Source organism: Xiphophorus couchianus, chromosome 19 (genome assembly GCF_001444195.1).
Source record: "Xiphophorus couchianus chromosome 19, X_couchianus-1.0, whole genome shotgun sequence".
In the NCBI taxonomy this organism is placed as follows: domain Eukaryota; kingdom Metazoa; phylum Chordata; class Actinopteri; order Cyprinodontiformes; family Poeciliidae; genus Xiphophorus; species Xiphophorus couchianus.
In genome coordinates, this window is record NC_040246.1 from 1,965,619 (window position 1) to 1,992,513 (window position 26,895).

Below are 26,895 nucleotides of genomic sequence, written 5' to 3' on the forward strand. Positions count from 1 at the left end.
ACAAAAGTTTAACTCCTTTGCCTTCTCCCAGTACTGTGGGAACGCACCACTCAGTTGGAAACAACCAATCAGAGATAGGCGGAGGGTTTTAGTGCTGTCAATAACTCTTGTGCTCCTCTCCTCCCTCCAACTCTTTGCTAAGCTACAGCTGATTCACCACAACAGTCTGCCACTAATGCTAAGGCTAGTTAGTATAGGGCTTTACAACGGCAGATAAACAGTTTTTCTGTTGTTTTTCCACCATTGGCGCATTGTGGAGCATACAGGAGGTTGATTGACAGCGCTAAGACCCTCCTCCTGGCTCTGATTGGTTGGTTTTGACCAGGAGTGGTAGCACAGGGAGAAGGTGGAGGAGCTAAATTTTTCACATATTATCTGTCATATTGTACTGTCAAGACATGGTGACAGTTTTAATAAATGTGGAAAAAAACATTTTTGTAAAAGTTACATACTGCAGGTTGAAGTGAACTATTTAATTATTGAAAACAAAACCAGTTAGGTTTTCCTACAAGCAGAAATTCTCTGATTATAAACATAATCAGATCAATTTAAAAATAAAGGCTATAAAAAAAACACTTTTATTCTTCCAGTATCTTTTTTTCTTTTTTTACAAGATGTGTGTGGCCGTATTTGAAATTAAAATGACAAACACCAGAAATAAACATCTCAACAAAAATATATATATCAATAATTATGATTTTATTTCACAATTGACAAACAGAGCACAAAATCATTAGTCCCTGCATTTTTTTTTAAAGCAGTACATTACATATTTCATGATATTTTTTTTTTTTCCCCTAAATATTCGTTTCAGTATAAAGTGCGGCAGTGATGGGACACAACAGTCGAAGTTGAGTAGGGATAGAGTGCAGCTTCATTCAAAATGGTTTCATTTGTTCCTCAATAATTACTACAGGAAGATTTGTTGCCAGGTTAGTGCAGAGACACGCAAGGCAAAGAGGCAACAACATCTCCACCGCCTGACGGTGCTTCTTCAAACATGTGACACATTTAATGTGACTCTAAAAGTTATACCTGGAACCTGTTGGTTCAGGAATACAAAAACTAATTCAGGTTTTGTGACTCTGTGTGTGTGTTTTTGTTAATTTTTACTCAATGTTACAAATTCGTCTGATCTACCTTAAGGACAGACAACAACAAAAAAACTAGGAGTCTGACAAAGCAACAGTGTTTCTGATCTCATAAACGAAGTGGATCCCTTCCTGCATCCCACCTGAAATTTAAACAATTAAAATGTTCTTAAATGCCCTGAAATATAATTATTTCTTTGTACAACTGCTTTAAAAGGATAGTTTGGGATATTTGAAGTGGGGTTTTGCTAAAAAAAAAATGTAGAAGCTTTTAATATCTTTCCTCCAGCAGATAACTTTTCATCCACATTAGAGAGTACAAGAGGCTAAAGCTAATGGCTAACCCAAGGTGAACTAAGACCAGCATAGTTGAGATTCTTTAAACGGTTCCATCACACGCCTTCACAAGAAAATGGATACGTTTATTTTCCTGTTAAACAACTACTGCATTGTTACCCTGATGCTCAGTCACCTTTGGCTGCTGTTTCATAACAATGAATGATATACAGCTGCTACCGTCAAAACACCCAACTGTAAAATGGTGGTGGGGAAAAATGTACACAGTCTCTGGAGAAGATGGAGACATTTAATATCTGCTAATGTTTGAACTGTTTCCCAGAAATGACATTTTCAGCTTTGAATCGTTCTGAACTGCAGATAAAATAGACGACTCGGCTGGCTAGCTGTTAGCCTTCCATCACTGATTTCTGCATTGTTCTCCAACCTCACTTACTATGATGTTATATGTGTCTACTGCCGGTGAGGGAACCATTATTGATTACTTCATAGGAACCCTCCTGTTTCTGTTTAAAGAACTCAAATTTAGCTTAATTATTCTAGCTAAAAATGAGCTTGACTAACTTATTTTAGAAACTTCTACCCCTCCTCAGATAATTATTTTCAGAATCAATGGAGGCTGGAGACGATGCGTCAATGACGATTTTCCTGTGTGAAAAAAAACAGAGTGGAAAAGTAAAAACGATTCCTGGTCCAAGTACTGCATTGAGGCTAGTATTTTCCATTTTTCACTTAATCTCTATAATAGATTGGTTAGTGCGACTGGAAAAACACATTCTGCTTTCATTGCATGTTTCACACGGGAAAATTGTGAACTGTGCTCTGCTTCCTGCCTCCGCGTACTGTGTAACCAAGATCCGAATACCAACCTGTCAACGATTTAAAGGTTCCTAAAACAATGTTTGGGTAAACAAGTGTGAATTTTTTGATACTGGAATTTAAGCTAACAAGTTAGCCGTTAGCTATAACCTCCACGTCCAACTGATCTGGACAACGAGAGCGATCTGCTGTATCTAGGATATTATCTCCTCACAACCTTTTAGCAGCACGTCGCTTCAAACATCCTGCACTATCCTTTTCAAAGAAACAATCACTGAAAATGTGTTCTGTACACGTAAACTACGTCTCTGGGATAGCAACGAGAATATCTGTTAGGTATGTAACATTTTGACAAAGAACATTGAAAGTGGACAAACCAAAACATACAGACATTAATATCGTTAATAGAAAGAAAGAAAAAAAAATGGTAACATTTATCAAGGGTCAGTTTCGGATTTCTTTTCCCTTTAGGCTGAGGTAGGAAACAAACACACACCAATGCAAAGCAGCGTGCGTTTCAGTCAAGTACCGTCCTTTTAAAATACCGAACCGATGAAAAGCAACGTCGTCTTTCGAGAATCGGCACAGTGGTGATTCACAGCTTTACCGCGGAAGGAACGATACTTGCGTAACAAAAGGTTTTCCCAACAGGTTCTACCGTCAACACAGGGCTAACGCTGGTTTAGCGCTAGTGTTTGCTAGCGCCAACTTAGCAGCACACACTTTTTGAGCAGTAAAAACTGATTCTCAAGAGTTTCACATCTGAGAAACCGATGCTACGATTTTGTGTAAAATGTTCTGAAATTAAAGGGGAAAAAAATACTTGTCAGTTATATTAGTTTTAGAAAGAATTACTGCATAATGCCAACATGATGCACAGATGGTGTCCTCTTTGGTTGTAGGGGAACGCCACAATTATTTCAAATGAAAGTACTTGTTCACATGAAATCTAAAAGTATGTTTTGTGGCTTCTGCAGGAAGTTGAAATATTTCCCTCGTCAGCAGACTCAGCCTGGGGGTTTTGAACTAAGCCCTATAAGTTTGCGTAACCCATGTAATTAGCAGGGTAGGATTGCTGCGATTACGTTAAAGGAGGAAGATCAATTCCTTACGGTTGTGGTGGGTAGAAACAACATGTCAATGGGGAGATTTAAGTCGGCAGACGCTGAGGCCCACGTCGCTGTGTTTTAAACACGTAGTGTGCGGATCGCGACTCCTTTTGCTTCAGAGTCTTCCCTTCTTTACCTTGCGGTGGGCCGGCTCTGACGCGGCGGGGGGGATCTGCTGTGCTCCGAGAGCCACTGGCGGCAGATGTTCTGCATCACCGAGTCCTGCGCTCCTTCAGCCGCTTCCAGGACGTCCTGGACCAACGGGCCCGCCCGGCCCGGGTCCAGCTTCACGGCCAGCAGGTACGCCGGCCTCAGTTTACTGCACACCAGGAAGGCTTTGATCTGAGACAGAAAAGTTTCAGATGCATGCAATTAAAATTGAACAGATTTTTCTTCTGTTTTTCCTTTATTGAAGTTCATGAAAGACTGCTTAGTGCAATGAAAGCAGAACAAACACCAGTCTACCTTGGTTTCTATGCTCTTTATCTCCATGACGAGGATTTCCAGCTCCTTGGCCTGAACCAAAACAAAGGTGAGAATCAGCCTGTCCAGACGGACTGCATGTCACAGTTTGTTCTGCAGCTTCCTTCTAGTGATTTCTGCCACTTACATCAGCCGGCCCCTTATCGGCTACAGACACACAGCTGAGGATGAGGGCGTCGCAGTCGCTCCTGGTGGCGGTGCCCGACTCGCCCACGCATTTGAGGAGCTGCTTCACGGCGCCGTACTGCCTCTGCCGGACGAGCCGGTGCCCCGCCTTGACGTAGACGGCCTGCGCCTCCAGCTGGAAGTCCTGCGAGGGCAGGAGGGGAAAGAAAGGAGAGGAAGTCGAATAAAAATTTAAAATACTCACTGTGACCGGAGCTCGAAAGAGTAGCGGCTTAACTTGTACCTGTATGACTCTGTACGCGATGCCGAACCCTTCCTCTACGTTTTTTCCTCCGAGCATCACCTGTGACACAAATGAAAAAAACCCCACATGTGATTCCAGAGTTCATTTGTTCCCAAATCCTTTGTCTTGTAAAACCATCATAAAACATTAACTTTTTCCAACTTTAATGTAAGGTCTGGGGGATTTTATGAGGTAGGAAAAAAAAAAGACAAGTGGTTTTTGATTTTTGCCATTTTGTCTCACTAAATAATTATGGCAGACATTTGTATTAGGTCCCCTATTTACTGTGATTCCCCAAAATAAAATCCAGAGCTGACAGTTTCCTTAATTAGTCAGCACATTAGTAAACTCTGCTGACCTGTGACTTAATCTCAATATAAATCCAGATGTCCTTTCTCAGAGGTTTATCTCTCTATTTTAATAAGCATTCTCCATCGTGAGTAAGGAACACAACAGAGCAGACGGATAAAAGTTGTGGAAAAGTTCAATTTAAAAACCAATATCACTGGCAAGCCCTCTCGAAAAATGCTGCCAATACAAAGGCAAACAGAGACATCTTCGATAACAAAGACAAATTTAAATAAATAAATTAAAAAAATTTTTTTTAGTTTTGCCTCCCTAAACGTTTTACTGGCCTGGACACCCATAGTCAGCAGGATGACGCCGTCAAAGCTACAACGGAACAAATGTTCAATTAAAATGGTCTAGTCAAAGTCCAGACCTCAATCAGGTTGAGCAGCAAGACTCGAAAGTTGTTGTTTTCCAGGCAGCTCTTGAGCTATTTTGTCTCATGACCTTTAAAGCTGCTAGAGAAACGCTGGGGCGTTCACACATAGACACTAGGGGGTGCTAGAGCACCTGCCCTTCTTGCCCTCTGCACGAAAAAGTCCCCTTCTGAAATCCTTTTTTTTTTTTTGTGGTTATAATCACATCAAAATGTGACGCTTCATTCCTGAATGGATTATTAGGCTCAGAAGACGAGTCAGAAACATCCAGCTTCACCTTGCAGGCGACCTCCATCTTCACAGAGTTTATACCGAACAGCGTCGGCGGCGGCGAACCGGATCCGGTCGGCCTGCCAGCCTGCGAGGCGCCGGAGGACGCCGCCACCGCCTCACAGCGATGCAAGAAGCGAGTCACCTCCAGCTGCAGTTCGATTGTGTTCATGTGCCTGCAGAAAGTTCAGTCACCTCTGCTTCAAATGTTCAAAAACTCCGAAGGGAAAATAACAGAGGGTACAAAACCCCCTTTTTAAAACGCAACGATAAAACCGATGAGGTGTTTATCAAATAACCTGGACACGTCGCTGGATGACATCGTCTTCCTGAAGGAGCTGACAGACGGTTTCCTCCTGCCGGTGCCTCGGCCTTGCTGCTCCTGCAGGTATGTCTTCAGGTGTTCTTTGGCTCTGGCCAACCAGCGCTGGAGAACGCCAAGAAAAGAGTCAGCCACAGGCTTAACTTAGAAAAATAAATTAGAATAAAATAATCCACTTGAAATCAAATAAGACAGAAACACCTGCTGCTCCCCCAGCTGTAGGTATGAGGTCGCTCCATGTGTGAAGAATCGTATGCAGGTCATTGCGGCGCGAACGTGATCCTGCGCAGAAAACAAAAAATTATGCTTTCAAATTCAGATTTAACACTAAAAAAAATTATTTTTGTCCCTTCTGCGAGTTATACAACGGAGTATTAGGGACAGGCTACGAGAATTTTTGTTCAATTACAAAAATAAAAACAAAAATTTCCTCAGAAAAAAACATTTTCTCATTAAAAAAGTTGTTTTAATAAGAGAAAGGCTGGGATAGTTAAGAGCTGACCTGTGTAGTTCTGTCTTCATTGCTTTAAAGTCCTACTACTTGTAATTTCATGCTAATGTGTTCAAAGATGAAGTATTTTTTGTTGATTAAATATTATTTGTAAAAAGCAAGATGCTCAACATTCCTCTCTTTAACGTTTTCTTATTTTTCATGTTGGAGTTCTCATAAAATGATGATTTATTCTCTTAATATTACAACTTCATTCTGGCATTATTTCAACTCTATTGTCATACAACCGTATTCTTGTAGGATTATGACTTTCTCCTTGTGATTAAAAAAAAAAAAAAAAAAAAATCATAGCCTGGCCCTAATATTCTGATGTAGAGCTGACCTGTAAACAGAAGCTCTTAAAAATGTTTGTCAAACAAGATGGCCGCCGTGGGCATGTACATCACTCTGAAATATAGAAACCCAATGAGGGCATTTGGAGGGAGGGAGGAAAAATCCACATTTTCCAAAAATTAAATCCTCAAAATCCAAAAATTCAATTGTTAAAATCGGATTATGGTTTCATCTAAATTATAAAAACTAAACCTTTACAAACAACAAGTGTTTGCCCCCAAAAAACACAGACATTAAAGCAGATCCTACCATCATGAACTGCTGCAGCTGGTACAGACAGTGATAGTACTGCTTCCGCTGCAGGAACTGGCACGAAGCGATCAGGTAGCGGCTCCACGAGTCCAAGCTGGGCTCTAGTTTTCCCATGATGCCCTGCAGCTTGCCGAGATGCCCTCGCTCCACACATGGCTGCAACACGCCCTCCAGAAACACTTCCTCGGGACACTCCTGAGCCGCCGGACGGGGTGCGATCACACACACACAAACAAACAAACGTCTGATTCTACAGCACAAGGGATCGACCCAAAGACGATCCGTAACCATGGAGCCTCACCTTGGTGAGAAGATACGTCAAGGCTTCCTCGTCACAGTTGTGGCGCATGTAGAAGCTGACGACAGCCAGGTGGGGGCCGTACGTCTTCAGGTAATGGAGACACTCCTGGTGGAGGTAGCTGCTCTGAGTCGGGGTGACTTGTCGCTCCGCTGGACCGACTTCGTTCAGAGCGTCCTCCAGCTCCCGGAGGGACGCCAAAATGTCTTCGCCGTACGACTGACGAAGGAGACAGAAGGCGGCAGTTTAACAAACAAAACAAGTCGCAGCTTAAATATGTCAGAGAATATAACTACGCCCGTCACAACAAGCAGTGAACCAATTAATCGCGTGATTAACTGAAACGAGTGCGATCATTTCCGCCGGGACAGCAGCGGATCAAGAGATGATCCTTTTTAAAGATGGTTGAAAAGCAGCCATCTTTGGAAACACTGCAAACATTTGACACCCAGTACAAAGTAGTTGGTTTAACTACCCTGTCTAAGTTGAATGATTATTAAGTAGAGATATGCAAATCTGATATTAATATCTGTATCGGTCCCAATAGTGATAAAACTTCTAGATCAGGTATCTGTGACCATGTAGCTGATCCATAAGAGCAGATCTATTCAGACTAATTCTACGCTTTTTTTTCTTTTTTGAGGGACAACATGCTTTATTATTAATTTTAGATTATGTTTGGAATTACTAATTGTACTTTCTGCACCATCTCAAAAAAGGTTCGTTGGAGTTTATGTTTGTAAATTTCAGCATCTTTATTATTTATTTTACATTGGCTGTTATACTCCTAACTGCACTGACTTAAATTAAAGGTGTGTTGTCTTAACATGATTGACCAAGCTAGTGAAGCTATTGGTGTATTTCAGTGTGTTGCACTGGTGAGTTATCAAATAAACTTGTAAGTCAGTAAATTTATGTCTATATTTACAAAACAAAAACATTTCAAGTCAACTAATCTCTGTTTTTCTGTTTCACAACGGTATCTTTCGATTCTAAACCTCAGATATTGGTAAAGTGAATCAGTGCATCCCTACCATTTAGTTAAATGTTCTTTAGAAATTTATTGTTTTTTTTTCTGTGAGTGGACACATTACATTATTATATTAGTGGAAAATGGTCTCAAAATGACAGTAGTGTCGTTTATCGCAATAATGTCTGGGAGAATTTATCGCCCAGCATAATTTGTTTTTGTGACAGGCCTAAATGTTATAATACTGTAAGAACGAGGGAAACCCTGGTTTCTAAAAAGTGTAAAACACATAGTGATGTTTTGACAGAAAGACAGGAGTGGCACCATTATATATACATATATAAATATATATAAAAATAAAGCTTCTCACCGGGGCGCAAGCGGGCCGTACGGTGGTCTCGAGGTGATGGACGATCTCCTGCAACAAAGGTGGGCCCAGATTGAGCTGGTTCCGGTCCACCGGAGGCTTCAGGCAGCGGGAAAACTTCTCCCTGGCTCCGGAAAGATTCCCGGCCTTCAGAGACCCCAGAGCCCACGCCTGCCACACGCCGCCGGGGTCGAGGCCGCTCTTTGTCGACACCTAGCAACACCGCCAGACATCATCGTCACCAATCTGCTGAACGGCGAAAAAATTTAAGTCGAATCAAAGAATCCCAGGAAGCCCCACCTCCACCGCCAGCTGGTAGTGTTCGGCCTCCAGCAGCTGGTTGCGCAGGCGCGTGACGGCGGTCGTCTCCAGGATGTCGTCCAGAGAGGGAATGTATTTGTAATTGGCCAGCACCAGAATCTTCAACACGTCTACTTTGCTGATGTAGCTGCAAACGGGACGAATGAAGAAGAAGCAAAGCTTTGAAACCGACATTCAGAGAGGATTTAACACATTACTGTCATTCATTTGGATGGAATGATGATGCAGCTTCAGTGAAGAAAAACAAAGACATTTATTAGGCAAATAAGTTTTAATTTATCGTGAATTTTTGCTAATCTACACAGGATCAACATTTGTCACACTAGCTGCTCAACCAGCCAACTTCAACTACCTCAACAATCAGTGGTGGCCAAAAATCCAATGATATTTATGACAAAAGCTCCTTGATAGCTATAAAAAGTTGTGTTTTTTTTAATCAAAAAAACTATTAGTGGGGATCTATGTTTATACTTAAGCTTATATGCACATATTTGAACTTGAAAGTTAGATCAGTTCCATAATAAATAAAGACTTATTGACATTATCTACTGCATCATCCGTCCAGCTCATAAAAGGAGAAGTTCAAAAATAAATTTCCTGGATCAATAAAAGCCAAAAATGGACAATTATGATGACAAATTTTGCTGGATTGTCCCAGAGATTATTGTGATAAACGTTAATATTGTAGTTTTGAGACCATTTTGCACTAATGAAATGATAATGACATAATAATGCATTAAACACAGACTGATAAACTTTAACTTTGCACACTGGAACTGGGAGACATTTTAAATACATCAAAATATAAAACGACAAATAAAGACAACGAATAAAAAAAGCCAATTAAAAACTGAAACCATAAATAAAATGGATTTTGACGTCTCTACAAAAATGTCCTTGAAAAAATATTCAAATCATCAGAATGGAAATTATTGAGATCGTTTTAAATAATTATGCAATTAATTGATTAACTAACCTAATCCGTGATTCAGTTCAATTCAAAAATGCTTTATAGATCCCAAACAGAAATTAAATATCGTTTTAACTTATGTTATCCAAGGTTCCTCAAAGAGTTGTTGTATATGGGGATTGCTGTGAGAAGGAAGAATCTCCTGTAGCAGTCTGTGTTACAACGGTTCTACAGAAGCCCCTGACTGAAGACTTTGTTTTGTTGTATAACACACACAAGAAGGTGTGTATGTTTCTAACCTGCTCTGTACGTTCTGTAAGGATGCAGTGAGGTAAGTGGGTGAAATATCAAATAAATACTTTACGTCACGCATCCTGTGACTCAAAGGGTTGCAGGCTGGTTGCAGCGACGAGCTACAGTTTTGTAAACCTTCCGGTGTTGGTTCACTTTTGAGGAACTTCAAAACTAAATCAAAAGAATATTCCTTTCAAGGCCTGTAAAGCTATTCGACACTTAGCTTCACGTCGCAGGGCGTGTCCTACCTGTCGCATAAAGCCAGATCGTGGCTCTGACCGACTTTCACAAACATCAGCTTGGCGCTGAACAGCAGCTGCCGCATGACGTCGGTGAGGAGGCAGGCGTCCACCTCCGGGTTGGTCAGTTTCCGGGACAGGGAGCGGCAGTGGTTGATGAGCTGGTGGCCGCAGGCGGCTTGGTCGCTGTGCAGAGACAAGATGGCCACGCAGAGGTGGGCGCTGGGAGCCTGGTGGCGTTACAGACGTTTACATTTTAGCTAGCGACACTCAAACGGATCACAATCACAGCTCTAAACATGAGAAACATATCATTTTAAGTCGCTTTGTTCCAAAATTAAGGCTTTTATCAGGACGAATGCGGGAAGACAAGTAAACATGGAAGGAAAAGTACAACATTAAGTTGCATATTTTTGCTCGTCATGCTACAAATACAAACTTTAATGCATTTTTGGGGGGATTTATTGGGAATTATTTCTTTACAAATACACTTCTATTCAGCCTCCTGTACTCCGATATGTCTAAATAAAAATAATGAGTTGAACCAAACAATGTAAAGTTAGACCTGTTCGTAGTAGAACTCGCTCCGCCGCAGCTGGTTCTCAGCAGGGCTTGTGCTCAGACGGATCTGTCGGTGGACCACTTCAGGCAGATGCAGCATCCCGTCCAGAGGCTCCTGGGAGACGACCGGGCTTCCGATGACTGCGCCGAGACAGACAGAGGAGCGGGAGGCTACTCAGCAAACAGAGGCCTGCAGGCGAGAGTTACTTAAACAACGGTATTGGACGTCGACCTACCTTCGGCAGACTCAGACTCCTCTTCAGAACTGCAAAAACAGAATAAAAGGAGGCGAGTTTGAGGAATGGTTGAGTTTAACTTGAGCAAACAGGTTCCTCACAGAGGAAGTTACATTTTGAATGCTTGGACTGTACGAGGCACTACGTAAAAAGACTTACAAATAAATGAAGGCTAGGAGTTTAAAAGTAAATTTTTTTATTTTTGTTTTACATACAAAAGTCCTGAGCTGGAACCTATGTTTTTGACGTTTCCGGTACGCCCATAAATCGACACACAAGTCAGAAGCAACAGCGGCAGAGAACAAAGATGCTTTTCTTGGCTCACCTGGGATTCATTTGTGCTTCGAAACACGATATGATTGGACGCCAGAAAATCGTCCAATCCTATCCTGTGTTAAAGTTGTGCTAAAAGGAGTTAGCCTATCAGTGAAACTATTCTATCCTAAAATAGCATCTCAATGCTAAACATGTAGCAGTAGCACAGACGTCCTCGATGCTAATGTCAGCATCCACAGTTCACATTTCTAAAGGACTTTTTTTCAAAGAAGTTCCATGAGTGATGTGTAACAACACTTTGCACCAATCAGATGGTTGAATAACCCAGATAATAGATTGAAAGCAATAAATAAATTCCTTTTTGAGATTGAATGTTAATTTATTCAATAATTTAGCAGATAAATTGATTTTTGAAAGGAAAATGTTGCTTTCTTTTTGTCAGCATATGGTTTTGATTAAAATGTTATTATTTAAAACAACACAAACTAACAACAAAAATGTACTCCTTAAAAAGGAACTCACTCGGGGTGGAAGTAAAGGTAACACTGGTCGCAGACTCTGACTTCCTCTCCTGGACGCCCGTCGAGCAGCATCTTCCGCTCCGAACACGCGCTGCATACCAGGCGGCCACATCTCCGGCAGTGATGCCGTCTGTTGAACTAAAGAGCAACAGGGATGGAGACGGCGGAAATATTCAAGTCTGTTCCTTTAGTTGCCAAAGAACCCCTCTTCTTTTAAAGCAGGAATGTCAAACTCATTTTCATTTTGAGCCACATCAAGATCATAAATGTTCACAGTGGACTGGTTGTGCCTGAATGTATTAATAAAAACCATTAAACTGTTAAAATACATACACATCTGTCTCAGCATTCAATAAGGACTTCTTAAAATTAAATAACATTGAACATCTCTTCAGGTTCATCAGTATCTTCCAGATGTTGCGATTGTTTTTGTGATGTGTTGCAATCAAAATCACAGATTTTGCAGTGCTAATTTAAAAATATTTGCAATATTTTCAAATTTATGACATTAACTTGACATCAAATAAGGCTGAAGCAGCAGCGTAGTAAAACTAAAAAATACTGCCACCTGCAGGTGGGAGCCACTTAAACCCAATGGGGCCACATGAAAAGCTATGATGGGCCGGATTTGGCCCAAGAGCCTCCAGTTTGACACCTGTGTTTTAGTGACTTCCAGTACCGGAGCAACAACATAAAATACCACAACAAAAAAATAAATTAGCAAAATGTAAATAACAGATAAATGGAATATTGTGCAAACTGTAATATTAGAAACTCAAACAGCTTTTCTACTTGTGGTTCACTTGCTATAAATTCACTGCATGAAAAACTTGAATTCATTCGACCCCATTGAGAACTTCCAGTTTCACAATCAAAACTACAACTGGTCTTCTTGTCTTCTTGCTGCCACTCACCATGGTGAACCTCTCCCGCTGGCAGACCATGCACAGATCGTGGCGGGTGTCGGGGATCCAGTCCTTCCGGGCCGGCGGCTGATCTGGGGGCCGGAACTTGGCAGACGAGCGCCGGCGTCGCTCCGACGAGCTTCGATCCTTCTCCCTGTCCGAGCTGTTTGCAGACGAGGTGTGTGTCGGGGTGCTGCCTGCCGTCGAACACGGGGGAAGTAAACGTGAAGAAAAGTCAAATAGAAAGAGACCAGATTATGAAGGTAGAGCGTTCGTCTCACTTGAGGAAGAAGCCGGAGATTCGATTTGGCGGAACGACTGGGTGCTGAGCTCGTGCGCGGGACACTGCAGCAGCGCGTCCTGAAGGCTGATGACGGAGTCTGGAAAACAAGGTGACGCATATATTGTTGCAATAAGCTCCACAGGGTTTTCTGAAGTATAACATACACAAATCTAATTTAGTTTTTCCCAGCAATTACAAACTCTATTTAAATAATCTTGTTAAAAGTAAAGCTAACTCCATTGGGAAACGCCATTAGAAGTGCAAGTGTCACAGCAGCTGCTATGGCTTCAGACAAAATGAAGATGGAACATAAAATAGTTTTTTTGTTTTTTTTTTGTTCCTTGCCAGAACTCTTTTTCATTATCCAGCATATGAACTTTTCAGAAATATCAGAAATGACACTACAAACTTTTGGAAACAATAAAGCCACCTTTACATGCGTGAAATTGATGCAACTGAGGAAAACTAAAGCAAATTTACAGAGGATTTAGTAAAAAAAAACAATAACAAAAAAAAAACATGGTGTCTGCCTTTGGCGCAGCTTGACACCATCTACAAAAACTGTAGATTTCTTGTGTCTTTACCTACCAAACTTTAATTAACGTATTTTTGCATGTCTAAAATTGCTTTTTTATTTATTACATCTATTTTGTTTATCCAGTTATAATAAAACAATAAGAAATTGGCTATATTTCACTCCAACGGAAGTGTGGTTTTTTTTGGAAATCCACTGTGATAAAAGAAAAATTACTTAATTTAAAGTTAATTAATTATTTAATTAATTAATTAATTTAGGAATATTTTAATGAAAAAAAACCCACCAAAATATATGCTCAGATTTTTTGGGCACTACCAGAACTCCATATAATGTAATTTTGATGGAGGTTTCTGGTCACTGACTGTTTTTTTGGGATGCCATTGTCCTCCAAAAACAAACAATATTATTCTGCAAAAATAAATACCCCATCCATAATCAGGTAGGAAAAAAGAAAGTTAAAGTTAATTAAGCACCCTAAAAGAAAGCGGACCTGCAGCACCAACCTGAACGCGACCTCTCTTTGGGGGCGCACGAGAAGTCCAGGGCCTTGGAGGCGTAGTCCGCCAGGAGCTTATCGATGTCCTCTGCGCTGAAGCCGGCCTCGTGGCCAACCAGCAGGCTGTGCAGCGTCTGCACCGCCACCTGCACCCACTCCACCTTCAGGTTCATCAGCAGCTGCTCGAGCATAAGCATGGGTTCTGAGAGCAGAGGGAAATAGTCCTGCCTGGAGGCCGGTGGGAGGGTCAGCAAAACCTGGAAGTAGAAACATATTTATGCTGGGAAAGCCGACAAGAACTGGGCATCTGCGGTTTTCAGTAAATCAAATGTATTACTGTTATGAAATCTAAGACAAAATAAAGAAAAAGAAAAAACGCCTGTATTACAAGGATAGTAAAAACTGTAACATTTCTGGGCTCTGCTTGTGCTTGCTTAGAGTTCACTTACTTTTAAGCTAGGCTCAAGGTGCCTAGCTTAAAGGTTTTACTGTTTTATGGAGGGGGGTTTGCACAGAATGCGCCCAGTATCATACTGGCTGTCAATAGAAGTGAGCCAGTGACAAAAAAGAACGTCGTCCAGCCAATTCGCCATAAATTTGCCCTTATTCATATAGACGCAAAAAAGCTAGCTAGTTGGCTAGCAAGATTCACAGCAGAGTTGGGTAGTACTTACTTACATTTACTTGAGGAACTTTTTGGAAAAGATGTACTTTTAGTAATATTTTTACTACGCTTTACTTCTTTCTTTTACTTGAGTAAAATTTCTTGATACTCTACCCACTGTCAGTAACTTCACTGACAGAAGCTTGTTCTAACCAAAAGTTCAGATACAGACACACACCAGTGCTTTTTTCTTCAAGTTTCACATTGAAAGAAATAGATTTTATTTGTAATTCTTTTGCATGATTTTTGTTATTTTGTAATTATGTTATTTATATTAATAATTTTAAAAATACCAGCATTTCTTTCTGTTTGGATGTTTTTGTCATTTTTAAATGATTGATGTTTCGACCAGTTACACATCAGTTGAGTAGCATTTGTTACCAAATACTTTTTTACTCTTACTTTAGTCATTTCTAGTAACGGCTACTTTTTACTTTTACTTCACTAAAACTATGCTGACGCAGTGCTAATCTTACATGAGTGCAGTTTTTGGCTACCCTCTAAGTAGCAGCTAGTTAGCGTAGCGTCAGGCATTTCGAATCACACAATAAAGATGTCTGCGCACCACTCAAAACTTTTACCTGACAAAAAAGTGATGTGAGAAAAAGACCTAAACAATTAAATAGTGATACCTCAACATAATGTAAGACTTGTGATTAACGTATTTAAGGTCAACTTACATTTATTAATAAAAAAGACGGGAACACATTTATGGGAGAATACCTGGAAAAGATTATAGTCTCCTTGCAAATTACAAAACTTTTGGAACAGACAAGTTTCAAAATATGTTTTCGTAGGCAATGAGTTGTTCATTCATGGAAGACGGGGTGTGTCTGGGAGGAGACTTCTACTGACGAACGAAGGAGAATTACACAACAGGACACAAGGAGAACTCCAGAATGTTCTCAGCATAGGCACGAGCTGTACTTCCTGTGTTTTCAGAACACAGACACGGACATGCAGGACCAGACAGGTGCCTGGGATCCTGGCAGCGAAGTGTGAAAAGAACTACAGCAGAAAAAAACAAACACAACCGAAGCATTTTGTTTTTTCTTTTGCAATTTACACTTTGTTTTTGAAGTTGATCAGAGTTTTCTAGGAACATTTCCCTTATTTGTGACATTCTGTTTCTCTGGGGGTATAAATATGACGTAACACGGACGTGGACTTCATCTTTCAACACACACACACTTATCAGAATGAGAAAAAAGAATTCCACGGCAACACTTGGACATCATTTATATGCCAACTTGTTGTCTTTACAAGAAACAATAACTTTGAGTTTGCCAAACTCTACAAGTATAGTAATTATTGAATTTATCCACTGGACGCTGGATTTGATTACATTTTCAGTTTTAAATTTTAATATTGACATGTTTTGAACACCCTTTCCAGAGTCTTAGAAATAAAATTTGAATGAACCCTCAAGTTGTCTTAATAGTTGGGCATTTATAAAGCTACTAGCTACTATCATTTAACACCTAGAGATAGCAAAGGCCCTGGAACTGACTAACCTTTGATCCCAGATGAAGAGCGTGGATGTGGCGCCGACGGGCCGGAGACACCTGCCTCTGGAAGTGGACGGTGAGGTAGTCAGCCAGGAAGTGACACGCTGCCAATCCAGGGCGTCGATCCAGGGTATGTTCGCAAACGTCAAGGGCAACGGCAACATCCGAGATGCTTTCAAGTAGCTGCGGTCACAAATGGGGGAACATTTCAAGAGGAGAAAAGACAACTAAAGGGAGTTCATGAATGTTGAAAGTTGTTTAATCTTTTGATTATTTTTCAAAGATGGAGATAAGTTTATGGTCTTTAAATCTTAAAAACAAGAATCTATCTCCTTTGAAAAGACGGTTTCTCCTTTCTGAACAAAGTAGAGCAGATTCTCTAAGGACGATTTCTCCAATCAAGAATACTTTTCAGTTTTTCACCAATTATGTTTGTCGTCAAAAGCTCATTTTTTGCTGCTAAAGTTCAATAAGGTGATTAATCCAGACCTCAAAAGCCTCATCTGTCACTTCCTCCTCCAGCAGATGAAGCAAATGCTCCGTCTGCAGCTGCAGCTTCAGCTGGTCAGAGACAGGATAAAGCTCCGTCCACTGCTTGCAAAGAGAAAATTCCTGCAATAAAGAGACAAAAACAGACTAATATCAATATTTTTGAAAACTTTTTACACGTGTATTTTCATTCTCCAGGCTATATTTTTCATCTAAACTCTTACAGACAGTGCACTGATGTGCTAACTACACTGATGCGGGTTGAATGCACCCACTTTTGCCTCCAGGATCACAGACAGCATCGACTCCGGGTTTGCTTTGGATTCCGTCCTCAGCTCCTGCCAAGTTTTCCAGGGCAAGGACGGATGAAAATTCATCATCTGTGGCGGGATGAGACGGAGTAAATGGCTTTGAAATCACTTGAAAAATAAAACGCTGTTAATTGCAACCTGCACAGACTGCAAAAACGCTCCGTATTAAAAGCAAACGGTGACTGGAAAGGCTGCAGGGAGCTGGATCACAAGGAGAAAAGAAAAAAAAAAACGGACTGTAGAGTTGGACGTTTGAGGTTTAGCGTTACCCAGCGGTAGATGCTTAGTTCCTTCTTCTTGAGCTCCAGGTCGGCGTTGAGCGAGGTTTGCGTGTCGGGGTCATTGAGGCAGAAGTCGATCAGGTCCAGACAGGCGGACAGAGGCCAGCGCTCCAGGGCCTGGAGGGCAACACGGGCTCGCAGGTTGGCGTCCTGAACCCGGAACAGATGATCGACGCCTTCGGCTTCCTCTGCACGATGAAGGAAAAACATCACACTGTCATCTGGAGTGTCTGGCTTTTATGTCAGTTAACTAAAATTTACTTATTCAATAAAAAAATATTTCTTAGTTTAGATCCTTTAAAAACAATTTCCTATTAAGCGCCTTTTGCTATTCAATTATTAATTTGTTCATCCAAACAACTAATCGACAAACCAACCCTGCACTGTATGTAAGTCGAGCAGAAAGTCTGAACTTTCACAAAGTTCATGTTGGAAGTATTATTATTCTTTGCTACAAATGATCAAATGTTCAATTATGTTGTTGTATTCCAGGCACACTTACTTAAAAAGAGGAATTGAAATATTTGTTTATTTACATCTTCTAATGTATTTCTAACATGGCACTAAAAGTTCTTAAGTGGTTAAATGAATAATCTACAGAATTCTTTTTTTCTTTTCGATGAATCAATTAATCGATAGGATAATTGATTACTAAAATAATTGTTAGTTCTAAAAAAATCAGAACTGGTGTGACAGAGTTTTAAAAAATTTGTTAATAGAAAAAAGAAGTAGTAGGTTTCCACCAAAAAAGTCAAATTTCTGAGATTTGTCTCAGAAATGTTCTAGAAAAAAACTTTGAGAAGTCAAAATTTGTGAGAAAAAACTCTGATATTTAGAGATTAACTACAAAATTTCCACAAAAGTTGAAAATGATCAACTTTTCAAACTTTTGATATTAATCTAAAAAAGATTTTTGAGTTTTTCCTAGCAAATCTTTTACTTTTTGAGCTCGGAAATTTCTGAGATTAATCTCAAATTTTCTGTTTTCTATGTACAATTGCAATATGACCCTGTTGTAAAGAAAACCCTGACTGGTGCATCTCAGTAAAAAATAAAATAAAATAAATAAAAAGCTCCTTTAAAATAGATTTAAAAAACAATTAAAACAAAATGTCTCATAAAAACATTATTCCATGGGTTTTTTTATACAACATTCCATGAAAGCCTCAAAGTAAAAAAAACCCAACTTCCCACCTTCCAAAGCGGCACAGACCAGCAGGCAGTCCTTTAGCTCCCCCTGCTGGCTGCCTCCCTGCCCGTACAGCTCCAGCAGGGTGAGGGCTCGGCCCAGGTCTTTGGTCACCACGGCGTTTTTAAAAGCCTCGGCAGCCAGAACCTGGGTCAGCTCTTCTTGAGGTCCACACAGCAGCAGACCGATGAGTGGTTTCCCACAGATGGCGCCACCGAGGTCAGCGGAGCCCTCCTCGCCCTCGCCTAACGGGGTCCCAAGCACCGGCTCCGCCATGGTGTGAAGGTACGCCTTCAGAATGGGGAACTCCCTGAGGAGGCCGTCAGCCTCTCTGGATATCTGCTCAGCGTCGAGGAAAACCTCCTTTCGTCCGCTGCGGAAGTATCCGGATAATCCAGATGATTTGGTGCGGGGGGCTTCTCCCTTACACGCCGTTAAACACGCCAACGTGGCCAGCAGGGGGCAGCGAGACTTCAGGTAAGACAGGGCTGATGCTGTCAGGAGGAAGGTGCTTGAGGAAGACGAGGCGGAAGAAGACGAGCCGGAAGAAGACGAGGCGGAAGAAGACGGCGGAGACGTGGAGAGGTGGATGGGTGAGGAGGACGGCTCGTCCGCGGAGGCCTCGGACTCGGAGCTGCAGTCCGACGGCGGTGGTTCGGCCATCGCCAGCATGGTTTTGTAATGCTGAGAGTGCATTTGAAGCAGCAGAGACAAGCTGTCGACGCTGAAGGCTCCGCCGGCTCTCCTGCCGTCGCCGGAGGACGTTTCATCGGCTGGACGCGAGCGCCACACGGGCAGGGCGTCGCAGCATCTCTGAACGATGACCTGCTGGACGCTCAGCCGCAGACCCTCCTGCTGCAGCACCGACAGAACTCTGGGATTTAGGAAAAAACAAAAAACAGGTCAAGAAAAAAAAAAACACACAAGTTTTAAATTTTAATTTACAGTCACTTACAGAGGTTTTTGTTCAATCGGTGCATTTTTATTGTCACAGTTAAACACTACTTTGTGTTGCTCTGTTACATAAAACACCGTAAGTAGCAGTATTATGTGTTTTATTATTATGTGTTTCCAACTTTGTTACTTTCAGTTGTTATAAAAATACCATATAGTTTGACTTATAATAAATTTGACTTTGAAAATTGAAATTGGGCTTCTGTCTCTTTAAGAAACTCCTGCTCTTTCCGAAACTCATCACAACATGGCTCCTCTAGAAACCCTTTGGCAACTTTTTTTTTCTTTTACCAGCGTTTCACTGAGCTTTAATAATGAGCTCAGCAGGTATGCAAGTCCACCAGGTGTTTGCTAATTGCTGATGGCTAGTCTGAAGGAGCTGAGTGGGGGAGCCAAGGGGGGGAGGAGATCTGTGATCTGGGCGGAGCTAGGTCCATCCAGACGTTTTGGATGGCTGAATGGTTGCCATGGAAGATTAAAGGATTCCTCAAACATGCATGAAAGATTCAAAGCAACACTCCAGGTATGTTTTACATACAGACAAATTCAATTTTACTTCCTTGTTAAGATTCTGTGTCTCTGCAGTGCACCCTGTTTTATCACCCTAAATGCACTATTTCCAGACCAAAAAGTTACATAAAATGTTCAAAAGTGTTTGCATGAAAACACAGTGATCGGGGATTTCTGTGTGTACCTGTCAGGAGAGACCTGTCTGTCAAACAGCAGGTGTGAGACGAGCTGAAACGGGGTTTGAAGCAAAACCAGGAGTGGATTTCCAAGCTTCACTTGACTGCTTTGGTCTAAGGAAGAAAAATAAGCAGGAGTAAAAAACAGTAGTTTCTCTGGCTGGCAGAAGAAAGTGAGATAATCTTACCTTCTGAAGAGAGGCTCCTCACCAACACAGAGGCCAGTGTGTTGACGTAGTCGAGGAAGCTGCGCACGTAATCCGGCCTGCGCAGGCCTCCGTCCGGCTCGAAGGGACAGAGCTGGTTCAGGGAGCGGAGGAGCTGCTTCATGCCGGAGCGCACGGGGTGAGCGTCCAGCTCCGCCGGCTTCAGACTGGCCTGATCCACCAGCAGGGTCAAAACCCCGCTGCCCGCACCGCCGCCCTCTGGCACCCAAGACATAACCAGCAGAGACACAGCAGCTCAATGAATATCGAATCTGACTTTACATACGAAAAACTAGAAAACAATGGAAAAGCAGCTGACAAACAGGCTCTTTCTGTTGTATATTATTTCTATGTTAATACGGCAGCCTCAGCTGACGGCAGCAACAGACCTGCTCCCTCTGTGGCAGAACTCAGAACCTGCAGCGGGTTCTCCAGACGCTGGATCAGACCGAGCCAGGCGGCGATGCTCTCTTCGCTCAGAGTCGGGTGGCAACAGAGCAGCACTTCCTGGATGCAGCAGCCAAACGGGCTGGAAAACGCCTGGTCTTCCCCGGCGGCATCTGTAAACAAAAACAGACAAACGCTATTAAAACAACAACAACAACAAAAAAAAGAGAAAGAAATTCTGTATAGCCTGTACATTTTTATTCATGATGTTTTCACACAGACAGCTTGCTATGATTGTGCTATGATATTGTATTTTCCAGGCACACGGTACTGTTTTATAGCACAATAAATTTACCTTCAATTGTTAAAAAATGCTGTACGTATCAAATATGACTTAAAGGAAATTTTACTTCCTAATTTAATGCCTTGAAATTGGGCCTTACCTTCATACACTATAGTGCAAGGCAGATTATTTTCAAAAAGTGGCTTTTATTTCAGTCATTCCTTCTGTGAGTTGCACGACGGAGTATTAGGGAGTATTATTACGAGAATTTTTGTTTTATTACGAGAATATAGTTATAATATTAGCCGAATGAAGACGCAGTTTTACCAAAACGTCTTAAAAGATCACAAGAAAAAAAGTAATTGTAATGAAAAAAAGCTCTCAAAGTTATAGAGATGTAACATGAGCAGCTCAGTCTGTGGGATTCTTTCTTTGAAATGGTAATAATTACTTCATTCTCCTGACATTAAGACGTTAATCTGTTCAAATTAAACATTTATTCTTGCGGTATTTAGACTTGGTCGTGCAACTTTGTTCTATTATTACTACACCTTGATTCTTATAACATCATGACTTTATTCTCAGATTTAAGAAATTGCAAAACTGTAGCCTGGCCCTAATATTCTGTCATAAAGTTGACTTGAATTCAAAGTCCAAATAAATAGACGTTGTAAAAGACATTTGTCAAACAAAAATCTGACATCACTCTGAAACCCAAGGAGTGCATTGGTGAAAAAAAAACCAACCTGTTTTCCAAAAATTTAAGTCTTCAAAAACAAAAATTTGATTAAATCAATACAATCAATTTATTCCACAATAAGTGTTAAAACTAATATTCACATTTTACTATTTTCATTCACCTGTTTTGCCTGAAGGTTTATGAGAGGCCGAAGGATTCAGGACCTTGCTGATCTGCTGTAAAACCACGGGAAACCCACAGATCCCCTCAGAATGAGCCACTTTACGGTCAATTCTCGTCCCTTAGGAAGAATACGAAAAACATCCAAACTCACTCAAATAATCGACGTGACTACATTCATCTGACGCTGTAAAATTCAGACGTGGTACCACGAGCTTCGAGGCTGCTGGTGAGCCGGCGCTCCGCCGTGTCCAGCAGCTGTCGACAAGTCTTCCAGAGCTGGCAGTGGCAGCAGGCCAGGTCGAACGCCGCCATGGCGGCCGGGCTCAGCTCCTGGAGCAGCGCGTGCAGGAGGCCCGAGGCGTCCGAGGAGCAGCGGCTCAGCCAGTAACCTTCCTCCAAGGAGGGCAGCGGGTGAGCGGGCGTGCTGAGGAGACGGTCTGCGATGTCTGAGATGGAGTAAAAAGCAACTCCTGCAGGGGGAAAACAGCAGGAAGTCACTAAAATACAGTGACTAGATGCATATTAAACATGCTGGGAAAACAGAAAAAAAAACAATCCAATAGATGACAGACCTGCTGCTGCGGCACTACCGATGGCCTGCAGCGTCGACCGACCGCTGCTGCCTAGCCGACTCCTCCCGGCGCCAGGAACGGCCGCCGCCCCCAAACCCTCGGAGGAAGACGACGAGGAAGACATGGGCTGACTTTCCATCTTCTGCTCCACCTGTCCCAACTCTGCCAGGACTTCTCTGTAGCGTTCCATGAAGGCCAGCTCGCCGCAACAGGGCGCCCCCGCCAGGTCGAACACCAACGACACCTGGAGAGCGCGTCGGAGATCCGTTTAACTTGCAAAAAGTACATGTTACTGTGGCGACAGCGACACACTTCCTGGCGCTACTGATTTGATAGAAACCTGATGCGCCTGCATGAAGTTTCCCCGGCGGATGCAGGACGTGAGCAGAGATTCCGGAGGAGACAACATGGCGGGCACCAACCAGCTGTGAGGACCTCCGCACGGGCAGAGCTCCAGCTCCGCACAGACCGCCGCCGCTGGCCCGCCGCCGCCATCTGGCATCGGAGAGACGAAAAAATACAAAACAGGTTTCAATTCGATTCAGACATTTAGCTTCCAAAAAGGCCAAGACTGTAGATTTTTCTTACAAAATATATACTGCTCAAAAAAATAAAGGGAACACTTTAAGTGTGAAACACCTGTTTAAGTGTTCCCTTTATTTTTTTGAGCAGTGTATAACAATTAATCAAATCAATCGGATTTATTGATTACTGAAGTAATCGTCAACTAATTTAGTAATCGATTAATCATTAACTGGCTCATACAAACTCAAAATTATGCCCTTTGCTGAAAGAAATAAAATGCTCTAAGAGAAATAATTAGGCCAAACTGTTTAAAAAAAATATACACATTTTGCCTTCAAGATGAAAAACAAAAAAATGTTTTTTTGTTTGTTTTCCAAATGTGTTTAACCCAGAACGAGCCGCATACACTGATGCTAAGTGAAGCAGAGAGGGTTCAAGTATCTATGCTATGTTGTCGCATTTTAGGCAATAAAATGTTTATTTTCTTATTTAGAAAAAAGGAATTGAATTGTTTATTTGTATTTTTTTTAAAATATTTTTAATACTGTGTAAAATAAACTTAAGTGATGAAATGACAAGTCCTCAGATTTTTTTTTATCCTCACTTTTCTTCATCCGATTACTTGATCAATCGTCAGAATGATAGGTAGATTAATCAATTACTAAAGTAATTGTTAGTTGCAGCCGTCCACTTAATAATTTTTAGGATATTTCTGACAAAACACAGACGCTCCTGTGAGGAGAGTTAGGAAATGTGGCAATTTTCCATTTCTGTTCACCCCAAGTCAATCCTCTGTAGAACCAACATTCAGCTGAAATTCGTCTCCACCAACTTGGTTTCTCAGATTTACCCGATGTGCTGGTGCTAACTTCTCCGTTATGTTTCTCTACGGAGGTTTGTCTCTCGGCAGCGTGTCTCGACGTTTTCCTCCTCTTCCTCAAACTCGACCTTTTCCTGCATCCCAGATGAGCGACAGTGGAACTATACGTTGACATCTGCACGGGGCTCTCTGAACCTGCAAGAATATTTTCCATTAATGCTTTCGCAGTCAGCTAAAAGAAGCTCGACAGTGAACTCCCAGGTTACCAACATTAAAATATTCTTGAGATAACAAGTTCATCCCAAGAAACCTATACAGAAACCTAAGAGAAGTACATGAAGTCAAGAGCGGTCGTACTCGAAAATACATTTCCCCAATGGTTTTTTTGAGAAAGCAAGTTAATTCCCAGACGTTTTCTCAAGATAACGAGTTAATTTTCCAATGGTTTTCTTGAGATCACAGAAAGATTTCCCATGTCCTCGAGAAAAAGAGTTAATTTCCTGTTTTCTCGAGTTAATTTTCTGATGCTTTTCTCAAGTTAATGAGTTAATCTCCACCTAATGGGAAATTAACTTGTTATTTCTGGAAAACCAGCAGGAAATTGACTCAAATCTTTTAAAGCTCACCGTCTGCGCTGCTCTGGTTGCTGGTGATGATTTGCAGCCTCCACTGTGCCTCCGCGGTGCGCTTAGACAACCTCTGTAGGCGGGCTCCGAACGTCTCGGCCGTCACAGAGCAGCCGAGACTCGCCGCCGCCTCGGCGTCGCGAGGCAGCGCTCTTCCCGCATCCTGTCCCTCCTGCTGACCCACCACACACATGCCCTCCAACCCTTCTTTCAGCAGCTTTAAAAACCCCTCCATCGCAGCCGCGTCCACCAGAAACCCCCTGCAGCCGTGAAGGAAGTGGCCCAGGTCCAGGTGGCCGCCATGGGAACGCGGCTTCTGGTTTTCGGTCTCATCCGAACCGGATTTCCCCGCTTCCACATTTTGATCTGTTGGAGTTGATAAGCATTCTGACTGTGTCTCCTGTCCTGTCTTTGGGTCTGAGTCTGAGTCTTTTTGTGTGTGTTGGACAAAGTCAGAGGTGGACAGAAAGAGAAGGGAGAAGATATTCTCCAGGAGCTCCAGGCGGAACATGGCGGGTACGGTCTCCAGGTAGAGCTGACATTCGGATAAATAGTGCTGAAACATATAATGGCAGCCTGGGGAGGAGAAACGGACATCTTTAATCAGACACTGTTCCAATCGAACTGAAACCGCTCGATTTCTCAAAACAGACAAAATACACAAATGGAAACTGTCAGGGATAACCGCATCTATATTTGTAGGGCGTTTACACCCCTGACAGTCCAATAAACTCAGTTTGATTAGGAGCCAAAGTTGCAACATTTGTTACATTTTTAGCTGGTGAGGTTCACTTTCACACTGCACCAAACCCTTTGAGAAACCCGTTCCCCCCTCTCGCCTGTGGGGGCGCTGCACCAAGAACCATTGAAGGAAATTACTCAAAAACACCTGAAGAAGACATGAGTGCAACTTCCTTCCTTTCAAAACGTAATCAAAAATGGACTAACATAAGATTTTTAGCGGATGCAGGATTTCTCTTTTGTCTTTGGTAAAAGACAATGAGCCATCTCTCCTGCCAGCGTTATTCTCTTGCGTTTGCTTAGGTTATGTTTATTTTGTTCAAATGCATGTGAATGCCAAATGGACCGGAAACCGCTCCAAAAGCAGGAAGCGGACTATATCGCAGGGCATTCTGGGTGAATACTAGCAAAACAAACACACAGATCTATCTAGCAGGAGAAATGGTTTGTGGTCTTTTGCCAACGACAAAGTGAAATCTTGTAACCGCCAAAATGTGACGCTGCTCCATTTTTGCTTGCATTTTGCAAAGAAAAAAAAGCTGTGTTCATGTCTTCTTCTGAGGTTTTCGTGTCGTTTCCTTCAGTGGTTCTTGGTGCAGTGCCACCACAGGCAAAGGAGACAACAGGTTATTCAAACAGTTTGGATCGTTTGACGCGGTGCAGAGTGAAAGCGAACCGCAGCAGCTGAGAATGTTACAAACGTCGTCAATTTTGGTCCCCAGTCCGACCGAGTCTACCGGACTATCAGGGGTGAAAACACCCACAGTCTCCTACCTTCTGAGGAAGCCGAAGTCTTGTTTGCATCCGTTTCAGCTTCTGTGGATTGGTGACGCTGCATGGACTCGCACTCGGCACAATTCGAGTATTTATGAAAGTTGACACACAGAGCATAGATTGCATACTTCATGGCGCAGAAGCCCTGAAACAAGACAATGTTCCTCTGCAGGCCGGCACTTTGACTGACCACGTTTTCTGCAAGAAATCAAACCAGGAACCAAAGCGACAATTTAATATGTGACGCCGTCATCTCTGATATTTGCTTGGGAAGAAAATGTACAACGTGAACCTGTTTGAGGTGAATTTGGCAGTTGTTGTAGTAGATCTAATATCCTGCGTTCTTCGTACTCAGGCAAAGGAGTCAAAGAGTGCAGAATGTAAAGAGCTGAGTGATTATCCAGATTCTGCAGCTGTGCCTGCAGAGCCTCCGTGGATATCCCTCTGCACGCACACACACACACACACACACCAAGCATATTACCTATGAAATTTTTATTTAAAATCTAGAAGAACATTTTTAAAATGAGAAACAAGGAGCTTACGGATTGTTGTTTTTGCACCACTCAAGAATTCCCAGTTGGGAGGACAGAAGGTTACAGAAGTCCTGAAGAACCAAGTCATTGGCTGAACTCTGGGGAAAAAAATGAATTGAAAACATAAACAGTGCATTCGCAAAGCATTAAAGACAAAGTGGAAAATATAAAATATGATGGTCAGTGAGTTCAGATTTGTGTTGGAAAGCAGGCATGGGCTGAGTATCAAGGAGTATTAAAGTTTATAAAAATTTTCAGTAACACTTTATTTGAAGGGGTGTCCATAAGACTGACATAATACTCATAAATATGATAAAGCACCAGTTATGAAGATGAAGGAGTCTTCGTGAGTGGTTATGACTGTTACCATGAAGAGTCATTCAGTAAATAATCAAGCTTTTAATGTAAAGTTAATGGACTTTTAGTGCAAGTTTTAGTTCAACCTTGCATTAAAAGTGTCTTTTTTTTTTACCAAATAATGCAAAGTTCACACTTTCAATTGACTTTTAATGCAACTTTTAGTCTATCATGCTATTAATTGCTTTATTGCTCAGCATTGTTACAACTGTAACGGTCAACATGTTAGATTTTTGTGACAGCAGTAGTATTGTAATGATACTTGAAATTCGAAAAACATGCGGTTCA

At 41.9% G+C, this 26,895-nt stretch overlaps 1 protein-coding gene across 1 annotated transcript in view; it reads right to left on the bottom strand.

Annotated features, from left to right (window-relative positions):
• Window positions 1–680: 680 nt before the first annotated feature.
• The window catches only part of zfyve26 (zinc finger, FYVE domain containing 26), a 36,057-nt gene continuing 9,842 nt past the window's right edge, over window positions 681–26,895 (bottom strand). The window contains exons 9-43 of the mRNA XM_028000822.1: window positions 26,260–26,348; window positions 26,007–26,158; window positions 25,715–25,912; window positions 24,200–24,775; window positions 23,604–23,768; window positions 22,569–22,723; window positions 22,229–22,472; window positions 21,863–22,126; window positions 21,655–21,774; window positions 20,514–20,684; window positions 20,107–20,343; window positions 19,927–20,032; window positions 18,284–19,152; window positions 17,078–17,277; window positions 16,773–16,877; window positions 16,498–16,620; window positions 16,015–16,191; window positions 13,844–14,093; window positions 12,801–12,899; window positions 12,529–12,716; window positions 11,616–11,752; window positions 10,818–10,846; window positions 10,586–10,722; window positions 10,030–10,250; window positions 8,557–8,704; window positions 8,260–8,469; window positions 6,923–7,138; window positions 6,619–6,816; window positions 5,727–5,807; window positions 5,503–5,630; window positions 5,211–5,379; window positions 4,209–4,268; window positions 3,927–4,109; window positions 3,782–3,832; window positions 681–3,658 (exon numbers count right to left, since the gene is read on the bottom strand). Coding sequence (XP_027856623.1) covers window positions 3,449–3,658; window positions 3,782–3,832; window positions 3,927–4,109; window positions 4,209–4,268; window positions 5,211–5,379; window positions 5,503–5,630; window positions 5,727–5,807; window positions 6,619–6,816; window positions 6,923–7,138; window positions 8,260–8,469; window positions 8,557–8,704; window positions 10,030–10,250; window positions 10,586–10,722; window positions 10,818–10,846; window positions 11,616–11,752; window positions 12,529–12,716; window positions 12,801–12,899; window positions 13,844–14,093; window positions 16,015–16,191; window positions 16,498–16,620; window positions 16,773–16,877; window positions 17,078–17,277; window positions 18,284–19,152; window positions 19,927–20,032; window positions 20,107–20,343; window positions 20,514–20,684; window positions 21,655–21,774; window positions 21,863–22,126; window positions 22,229–22,472; window positions 22,569–22,723; window positions 23,604–23,768; window positions 24,200–24,775; window positions 25,715–25,912; window positions 26,007–26,158; window positions 26,260–26,348 — 6,666 coding nt within the window. The 3' untranslated portion in view covers window positions 681–3,448. The remainder of the gene's footprint in view (window positions 3,659–3,781; window positions 3,833–3,926; window positions 4,110–4,208; window positions 4,269–5,210; window positions 5,380–5,502; window positions 5,631–5,726; window positions 5,808–6,618; window positions 6,817–6,922; window positions 7,139–8,259; window positions 8,470–8,556; window positions 8,705–10,029; window positions 10,251–10,585; window positions 10,723–10,817; window positions 10,847–11,615; window positions 11,753–12,528; window positions 12,717–12,800; window positions 12,900–13,843; window positions 14,094–16,014; window positions 16,192–16,497; window positions 16,621–16,772; window positions 16,878–17,077; window positions 17,278–18,283; window positions 19,153–19,926; window positions 20,033–20,106; window positions 20,344–20,513; window positions 20,685–21,654; window positions 21,775–21,862; window positions 22,127–22,228; window positions 22,473–22,568; window positions 22,724–23,603; window positions 23,769–24,199; window positions 24,776–25,714; window positions 25,913–26,006; window positions 26,159–26,259; window positions 26,349–26,895) is intronic.